Source organism: Stylophora pistillata, chromosome 2, assembly GCF_964205215.1.
Source record: "Stylophora pistillata chromosome 2, jaStyPist1.2, whole genome shotgun sequence".
NCBI classification, from domain to species: Eukaryota; Metazoa; Cnidaria; class Anthozoa; order Scleractinia; family Pocilloporidae; genus Stylophora; species Stylophora pistillata.
In genome coordinates, this window is record NC_142520.1 from 31,464,315 (window position 1) to 31,474,314 (window position 10,000).

The 10,000-nt window shown below is 36.3% G+C and overlaps 1 protein-coding gene across 3 annotated transcripts in view; it reads right to left on the reverse strand.

Moving 5' to 3' along the window:
- LOC148738325 (uncharacterized) overlaps positions 1-5,926 on the reverse strand; it is a 13,452-nt gene extending 7,526 nt beyond the window's left edge. The window contains exon 1 of one of the 3 annotated variants that reach the window (XM_088750872.1): positions 5,692-5,926. In XM_088750872.1, coding sequence (XP_088606998.1) covers positions 5,692-5,764 — 73 coding nt within the window. In that variant the 5' untranslated portion in view covers positions 5,765-5,926. Of the gene's footprint in view, positions 1-2,806; positions 3,021-5,691 lie in introns of those variants that run through there. The other 2 variants (XM_088750870.1, XM_088750871.1) reach the window with 2 other exon arrangements.
- Between the last annotated feature and the right edge of the window lie 4,074 nt (positions 5,927-10,000).

The window sequence follows — 10,000 nt, forward strand, 5'->3', positions numbered from 1 at the left end:
TGGTGACTACATTACTTTTTTTCAGTTTTTTTAAAGTTTCTCCATGGCTTTTTCAGACGAATCCCCTACTCACTCTGAACTATAGCCTTTTGCGAAAGCGCCCGTATCAATAACATCTCTTAGAGATATATATAATAATAATATATATATAATATATATAATAATATATATAATAATAATAATGATAACAGTGTGAATTATAATAAATCCTCTGGTGCATATGCTGGCATAGTGAACATAACCCATCCAAAATGGCCTTATGGAAGGAAGACAACATAGGGAAAAAAGTTAGACTATCCGAGTCAGAAGCAGTTGAAATAACCAGGGGTCTGTTTGATCTAACAGCTTTTACGAATGATTTCCATTCGACAACGCTAAGGTGTGAGGCCGTGTGATATCATTATGGACTAGAAGTCAGCATGTCAAAGGACTGTTGCTGTGAAATCAATATTCTTCAAAAATGATCCTAAATGGGTGTAGATCAGACTCAGGCTGGATTGTCTAAAGCCTCCTTAAGAATAAAAGCTTTGAATCTGGGCAATGAAGTGACGATCAGGGAAGAAAAACCTAAGGTGGACAATTACAATTAAACTCTGCTCAAACGAACGAAAACTTTCACTTACCAACTTCTATTATCAAGAAAGATAACAAGAGGAGTAGGAAATAAAGTTTCTTTGAAAACACCATGTCGAAAACTAATTCAGTCTGTGAAGACATAGCTGGTGATTTCTGAAAAGCTGCTGAGGTTTGTTTGTTGTTTTTGAGAGTTATACATAGACTCTATAGGGTTTTACGGAGAGTTATTTTCATAAAGTCAGAGGACATGCATTTTTTATGCGATTTTGTTCCTAGTGTGTGAAAACTAATTCAGTCTGTGAAGACATAGCTGGTGATTTCTGAAAAGCTGCTGAGGTTTGTTTGTTGTTTTTGAGAGTTATACATAGACTCTATAGGGTCTTACGGAGAGTTATTTTCATAAAGTCAGAGGACATGCATTTTTTATGCGATTTTGTTCCTAGTGTTGGTAATGATTGGCTTAAAATTTGAGTGTTATAAATTCAAGTAGGTTCTGGTATGATCCAGGTGAAAAAAACCTAAACAGCCACGTTAATTAAAAAAAATACACGAAAAATCTCTTATGGAAGATAGTTATAAAAGAGAGTGCAATGGAACCTCGATTTAACGAATCCCTTTATAACGAAGTCCTCGGTGTAACGAACAATATAATTTGAACATATCAACAAAGTTGAAATGGTAAATTGGCCACCGTTACGATTATAAAAGCTGACGTTTCGAGCGTTAGCCCTTCGTCGGAGCGAAAGGTCTAACGAAGGGCTAACGCTCGAAACGTCAGCTTTTGTAATCGTAACGGTGGCCAATTTATCATTTCAACTTTGTTGATATATTCAAATTATTTCGTTACCCTCACCGACGCAGCCCCAAACAGTTTCTTTAGAAACTATCAGCCTTCATTCATTTGTAACGAACAATACTTCAGTTTCTGAGGTAAAAGTCTCCTTTCAATCACGGTTCAAACTTTGTAGCACAAGCAGAAGATCCAGGTCACCTGACACCATCTCTTAAATTGTACGCATCAGAGCTAAACTGTTTTTGTGGTCTACGGCTAACAGATAACCCCATTAAGACCGGGTAACATGAGCCCCTTTTAAAATTGCGAAAATGCAAATTTCAGAAGATCTAAATTGTGCTCTTTGAGTGGTCTTAAATTTATTAGTTTGCTTTCTGCAAGGTCTTTTCATAGTCTTAAAGCTGGCACTTTGAGGACACTTGAAAAATCTATTTTTGGCAGCCGTGCGTTCTCCAGTTAAGCATTCTCAAGATGCAAATTTTAAAATTCATCAACCTGAGCTCAAATTAAATGATATACTTTAACTGCATACGCGCAAACTAACAGTTCAAAGTTTACAGAGGGAAATTTGATTTAAAGTCATACTATAATAAAACAGAAGTGAATGTTACGTTCAAATTTAGAAACAAGAACGTTTCCTGTTTTATTTTGTATAGTTGATGTAAATTTTCTAGAGGAATTACGAAGGCAGTCTGTGCAACCGGCAATTAAGCTCAGCTATATTTCCTAGGCTGTAAAGTAGACAGCGCTGGGCATATGATGTAAATTTCTCCTGACAATGATCAGGTACTTAGATTGTTTATTCCATATTTTCCTGCTTTCAACAGAAAGCATGATTATACTTAATTCATAAGATGTGATTGGAAACGCATGTTCTGCTTTTATCATCATGTTATATACGTCACAAACGCTTTCCATAAAGCTTACGTATGCGAGCAGGAATTCAAGCAAAGGTTTTAAAAACTTGAAATAGAAAATATCTTTTTTGATGAGAAACAATTGGTGACTACCTTTTTCTGGAAAACTGATCAAGGAATTTAGTCAAAGACAGATCGTAAGTTTTCAAAAGTAGCATCTCTTTGAGATAAAGTATTGCTTTGAATATTTACTGTAACAAGCTGGTCATGCAGCTCTTTGTGGCTTTCGCACAACTACAATATTGGAAATTAAAGGAGATGCCTTCATTTTTTGCTAGTAAAATGGAATCTCTAGTGCTGAGGTTAATGCGCACAAAACAAGTATCAAGACTGCTGGCTAATGGTTTCCAAGAGAAAAAATACATACAGTTGTTAACAATGCTTCAATCGAAGTTCCTGAAATATTTGATATCTGGAAAGTAGGTCTGATAAGGAAAGACTACGTAAATTTTTTGGCATCTTGGAAGAGTTGGGAGGAAATGGAAAACCAAATTTCTGACGGCGAATTTTTTTCCCTTACTTTTTTCAACGATGGTCTATCCAGTTAGACAGAGTCCTCTTCGGATCTTATGTCTTTCCTCGACCAATTGGTGAGCTGGGTCGTTGTGTTTCGAACTTGAGCGAGGCACTTTACTCTCACAAATCGGATCTATAAAGGTGTCAGAAAAGCCTGAAAGCATCCCCTCCAGAAGGAGATGCAAAATTATCCTTAGGGAACTACTTTTATCACTCGGTTATTCATCATTATAATCGCTCACACTGGTCGCTAATATTTATGCAAATGATTTACGATAGACCACTAGCGAGAGAAATCTGTACCCGAGAGGAGAGTTTTTTCGTGCAGGTGCTGTGTACTGAACATCGTAGAAAGGGCTTTCTCTCTGCCCTTATGTGACGGCAAGGTAGTTTTACAATATCCCCTAACTTGGATTGCAGAAAGCAGATTAGGATATTAGTGATTTAACTGTTCCTTGCAAGAAAGTAGAAGTAACACATCACGAAAGAAGGTTCACTTATCGCGAAAAGTAAAAAACCAGCAGTTCACGGCGTTTTAATTTCGTATTTTCACGAGTAATGAAAAGCATAAACACTTAAACCCGTATCACAATAACTAGAGAACGCAACTATTTGAAGTTCTGTCTTCAGTTCCTAAGACAAATTTTATTACAAGCAAGAAAACTTAAAAAATAATGATAAAATAGGAATGATTCACACGCGCATAGTTTTCATATTTATTTCGAGAAGGCAATAAACTCTTAAAATCAAACGTGGACAACATTTCTGACCCTTCCTTGCCTTTATCCTGAGAGGTCGTTTTTGCACCAAGCGTGCAGAATCGCAAGATGACTCGTGCAAGGAGCACACATGATTTTTTGTATTGATGGTGTGGTTTACAAAACGCCTTTCAGCAAAAAAGAAACTATCGGGAAACAGCATGGTGCGATCTCGTTCTGAAATAAAGCCATTGAATTATAATCAGAAAACATCTTTTTCTCGTCAGGCTGAAAGGAAATTATGATTTTGCCTATATTTCGGCGGGAGAGCGACCCACCTGGCGAAAAGTTTGAGATCTAAGGAAAACTACCACGGGAAAGACAATGAGGGCGTAATGAAATAAAAGTTTTAACTGAACTGGATAAGTTCGTTTTAAATTCTCAATTTCGCAGTCATTGTTTGCAAAGCAAGAAAATGAAACCTCAATTTACATATGAATAAGAAAAAAGAAGCACTGGGCTGCCTTCTTTATTTTTGCCGAGAAGATTATTTCAAAGAACCACCGAAAAAACCCAAAACAAGCCAACGCATAAAAGCAGAACAGAGTAGAGATCTATTACTGGTAGTTATGTTCGATTTGGCTCTCGACGCTGCCTTCAGCGAACCTGCTAATACAAAGTTCTAAAGACAATTATATGTTGTTGTTTTTATTTGCCTTTTCGGTTTCGCCGTCGCGACAGCCTAAACTTCCTAATAACGACACATTGGAATTAATTTTAAAATCCCACCCTTGGATGAATTTTTGGGAAACTGGTTATGTAAAAGTAGGGGATATGTGACCCATGGTAGAAGAAAACGGGACCAACGGAACGATTAGAAGACCTTACTAATGGCGATAAAACGTCGATCACCTGCTGTTTAAAAAGCGTCTTGAGTGAAATACTCTAAGATGAAAGAAACAGGTCAAAATCTGTCATGAAAAGTATACCATTGACTCTCTTTAAGTATATCTTTGTTTTCTAATATTGAGAGTTTTTGAGGGGAATACATTTGCATTCAAAGTTTTCCTCGACGATTGTCTTGAAAAAGAGGAAATCAATCTTGATTTACATTTAAAACAGCCATTGACGTCCGGCATCAGGTAATGGATTGATATTCGGTTTCAAGATGTTTTTCACTTGACGTGGGAGGTAAAATCTTCCGACTTTTACTGTTATAAACAAAAGAAAAGTTTAAAATACGTCAAACTTTACAATTCTCTCAAGTAAGGAATTGTCAAATTATCGGTTTTGCCTATAATGGCTACTAATTATTGACAAAATTAATACTACCCGTTAAACGTCACAGTTTCCTTTGCGTGACCCAATGAACAAGTCAAGTAAGTAATTTACACTTTTTCCTGTATTGAAAAATTGAATGTTGAGGATAGAGAAAATTAAAGAAAGAAGTTTAATTTTATGACACAAGTCTTTGAATGAAAGGCAGATCTCGACGAGCGTGACGCTTCACTTTCATAAATAAAGTAATGAACGTTTGCATTCATCGAAATCACCCGCGTAAATTTAACAGGAAAATTTACATTAGGGTTGATTTTAAAATTTGAAGGTGTCCTCTTCAAAACTTGTCCTCAATACTGGTTATAGTATGACACTGAAAATTCTATCTATTCTATATTCTGCCTTTGGCCTTGCGTCATGTGCAAAAACAGTTTTCGAAAGGTAAAAAGTTTTCGATAGGTAAAGAGCGGCAAAAATCTGTCTCTCTGTGATGCGATTAGAATTTGTTGTGTCGAACTGCAAACGAAGTTTTCGATATTAGCGTCTGAAGTTATCGGCATGAATTCAATCTTAACTTACATCAGTTGCTAATCCTAACTTGTCAGGTTTGTTTAATTTGTTACTTATTTTAAAGTTTTCTGAATGAGATGCGACAAATTTTATCTAAAGGCGCAAAACGGGCTCGGAAAAGTTCCATCTTTAACCAATCAAAGAGAGTGAATTTCTTAAGGCTTTGCAATTTTTCTTGAGAACACATGATTAACTCAACTCGTATATACTCGGAAGTTTGTAAGGCCACCGTTTCGAAAATTAAGTGTAAACTACAAATAACTTCGCCAGACATATGTGAAATGAGATTGGACATGTGAAAGATGAGTCTAGGCAATAAAATTGAGTCAAGTTAACACCTTACCTTTGCCATACGTAAAATGAATCAACAGCGCAGTCCAAGCCACCAAAACAAATTTTATCAAAGAACTTCCCATAGCAAAGAACTTCCCATGCCCTCTTGAAGAAAAAATGCTACTATATTTATATACCAGGTGAAACAAAAATGCTGTGTTAAGCACTCACTTAGCAGCGTTCGAAGCGATTATTTCCAAGAATAAGGGCTTGTTATGATAGAAAGTTGATATCTTACCATCCGTCACGTGCACATCTCCCCCAATAACAATAATAAAGTACAGAATCTGTTTATTTCTACTTTCCGTTATATTAATGTATGCAGGTGAACAAAAACTATTTGGGCTATTGCAATACTGTTGGATCAGTTAGGATATTTAGGATCGTGGAAACATGACTTAATTCAGTATAAAACATTTCAATTCCGCAATTACCAAATTTATGGAATTTCACTTTTAATACCGAAAGTGAAGACACATTCTATAGAAAAAGATGAAAACAGGTGAAAACGCTGGAAGAAATTATGCATTTGACTGTATTTGGCTAGAAGAGAAATATAAGACAAATCTGATGTAACATTTGTCTGTAGACAAAAGAGGATAAATGTGAGACAAATTTGTGATCACATTTGTCATGGACAAATGTATAACAATTCCTCTACTCGCTCCGACGAAGGGCTAACGCTCGAAACGTCAGCTTTTGTGATCGTTACGGTGGCCAATTTACCATTTCAACTTTGTTGATATATCCAAATTATTTCGTTACTCCCACCGACGCAGCCCCAAACAGTTTCTTTCGAAACTATCAGCCTTTATAACAAATAGAGCATAAATATAACACCATTGTATTTGCACTCAGAAAAATATAGGGTAAAAATGAATAAATTTGAAGCAGAAATCAGTGGTGTCCAAATCACTATATATCTTTCTCCTCATTGATTATTGGGTGTTTTTTCAGGTAAAGTCTGAATTTGAGGTTTTAGAGCCAAACTGTTATGCGATTTCAACAGAGAAATGAAGTAAAAGAAGGAAGAAGTTAATATATTATTAAACAAATAAATAACAGCAAGAAAACAGGAAGGAATCAACTTTCAATTATCCATTAACTTTATTCTTTAAAATTTTTAAGTCATAAACAGTGGAACAATTCAGTAAAATACTCTTTATAATGAAAGTAAGTAAAAACAAGCTTCAAGTGAATATTCCTGCCAATGTCACCCTAATGTCATTACATTCCAGCAGCTTGTAGCTGGCAAAACAAGAAAATAATCCATGATTATATAATGAAATACTTATGTCAGAATTGTCTGATTAAATATTTGGAGGATGTTGCCATTAATTTGAATAGTAATTTTAAAATATCAGAAAATACTGTAATGCAAATGTTTTTTTCCAAAGAGAATCCATAATTCTCAGGAAATATGTATGTTGCTTCCCACATTGTGCTGCACCTGGTGATGACCAATCAATGAAACTGATAATTGATACTAACCGATGGCAGTTAATTGATTAATATCAGAAAGCGACGACAAATTGACAATGAAAAAACCTGTATTTTATCACCAGCAGTAGTAGCTGAAAATATTTAAGTATGATTATATATGATCAATATGTGTACTGCAAAAAATTGATGACAATGAATCACTGTAATTAAGCAATACTCAATTTTGAATTCCCGCCACAATTCGGTCACAGTCTGCTTCACGGCTGGCCGAGTCGTCAGATTGAGGCTAACACAACGTTCTTCGTGTAGTTTTCCTAGCAAACTGTTGTTTGCCACTTCACACATGACTTCAAGTGATAATTTTAGCAATCTAAATCATTTCAAATCTACAAACGATTTAAGAAAACTCAAAGTAGAAGAGCTGAAAGCGATCTTGAGGAATTTTGGCGAGCCAACAAGCGGAAAAAAGAAGATCTTGTCCTTCGTTGCTTCGTTCTTCTCAAACGATCTAAAGCCGGTCCTTTCATTGATACAAACAACGATTCTGTGCCTTCTACATCCTATACAGCTGATGTTACTTATGAAGTAATCTTGTGAAGAAGACATCGAAATACAGCAACCTAAGTTCTGAAAAGAGATATTCTTTGGGCCAAGCCAAACTTGCACCATTTAAAGGCAAGAAAAGCTAATAATACTACTGTACTTTTGGAAAGAGAATAACCCATCCATTATAGACGAGGTATTTGAGGCTCCCAAGTGTCAAGTTTTATCTTGAAATCATAAAAAAATTCTTACTAGTACTTACACTTGCAAGCGGCCTTTACTATATCGTTGTTCGTTCGATCAAAAAACAAAACAGACTTGTATTTCTCGGATTTCATAGAGGCCAGAACCTCTGCTTCAACAAATACATGGCTGCCTTTTCGGCAAAGTTGAAGATCCTTGATGTGGCCTTCTTTGAAAATGTTGAAGGCTTTCAACTTTTTGTATCCAACGCTTGCTGACACATCGAGGTTGCTGTATTTCGATGTCTTGTTCACAAGATAATCATAGAGTTGGACAAACGTAAACGCGGGTAGTTCTCTCAGGTCTTTGCTCCACACGCAATTGTTAGCTTGCCTAATGATTACTTCATAAGTAACATCAGCTTTATAGGATGTAAAAGGCACAGAATCGTTGTTTGTATCAATCAAAGGACCGGCTTTAGATCGTTCGACAAGAACGAAGCAACGTAGGACAAGATCTTCTGTTTTTTCCGCTTGTTGGCTCGCCAAAATTCCTCAAGATCGCCTTCAGCTCTTCTACTTTGAGTTTTCTTAAATTGTTTGTAGATTTGAAATGATTTAGATTGCTAAAATTATCACTTGAAGTCATGTGTGAAGTTGTAAACAACAGTTTGCTAGGAAAACTACACGAAGAACGCTGTGTTAGCCTCAATCCGACGACTCGGCCAGCCGCGAAGCAGACTGTGACCGAATTGTGGCGGGAATTCGAAAATGGAGTATTTGATTTGCATTTTTTGTACATTCATAGACCACTTCCATAAATGACTGCGGGATTAATATTTTTTTGTCTAGATTTAAATTAGCCCCTCTGGCCTCGTTCTCCAGTACAAAATTCAAAAGAATACATTATCTCAAGCAAGGCCAGAAGGGCTAATTTAAATTTCAACAAAAGAATATTAATCCAGCAGTCATTTATGAAAGTGGTCTATGCAGTGTGGTCTTTCATCATGTTACAACAAACAAATCATGTGGTTCCAGAAAATACCCATAATTACCAAGAGGATAGTTATTGGAAATTACGAGAGGGAGGGGTCTCGAAAGCCAAAATTCTTAAGGGATCGTATGAAGTAAAACTGAAAATTCAAGAGGGGTGGGAGGGTCTCAACAGAACAACCATCCTTGGGGGAGGTATGGGTATTTTCTGGAACCACACATGCACATTTTCAGAAACATTTTCAGCAATCGTGGTTCTTACAGCTAAACTCAGAAAACTTTGAATGCCTGAAATATTTCAAAAATTGTTGATTGTTTTGTGACCAGTCACAAGAAAGTTCAGGACATGCAAGCAAAACTCAAACCAAAAACTAATTACTGTTCTGTTTGTGGTTTTGTTTCCTTGTTTATGATGTTGCAACACAGTAACATTGCATTTCTGGAGTTCAAGGTTTTCTGAGTTTCATGGTAAAATACAGTAGTTGTCAGTAGCAACACACTAAAAACTCAATTCTAATTACTAGTAAATTTTTCTTTCAAGTGGTAATACAAAGAGAACATTTTCTCTCTTCTATGTTTTCACAGTTCCAAAAAATTTGCATTGAATTTTTTGAACAGGAAGGTACGATGCAGGTCCTAGTGGTTCAAAAATGTCCTTACATCAAATTTCTGTGGTTCCACTCTGGCGCTTACGTCTGTCTGGGTGCTTCTGAAACCATGAAACATAGGCCATGACAAGGGTTTTCCACTGACCATGGATGCAAATATCGTTTCATGTAGTACCGGACAACTGCAGGCCTTGCATCTGCTGTGTCAGTATCTATTTGGCCACCAACTCCAACCCAAGCTGCAATGACATAGGAAGAACGCTCTCTTCTTGAGTCAAGGGAGCCATACCGCTCACTGCAGAATTCCACGCTGGCATAACGGTAAAAAATGACAGTTCCATTTCTGAATTCCACTCCTTCTAGAAATGTTGAATAAGACTCCATTAGAAAGTTAAGTTCATCATCATCCAGGTAATCAAATCAAACCTGTGGTTGGATGATGAATCATGTACTTGTGTCTCTCCTCACAGAGTAGATTACCTGGATGATGATGAACTTAACTTTCTAATGGAGTCGTATTCAACATTTCTTTATAACATAACCAAAGTAA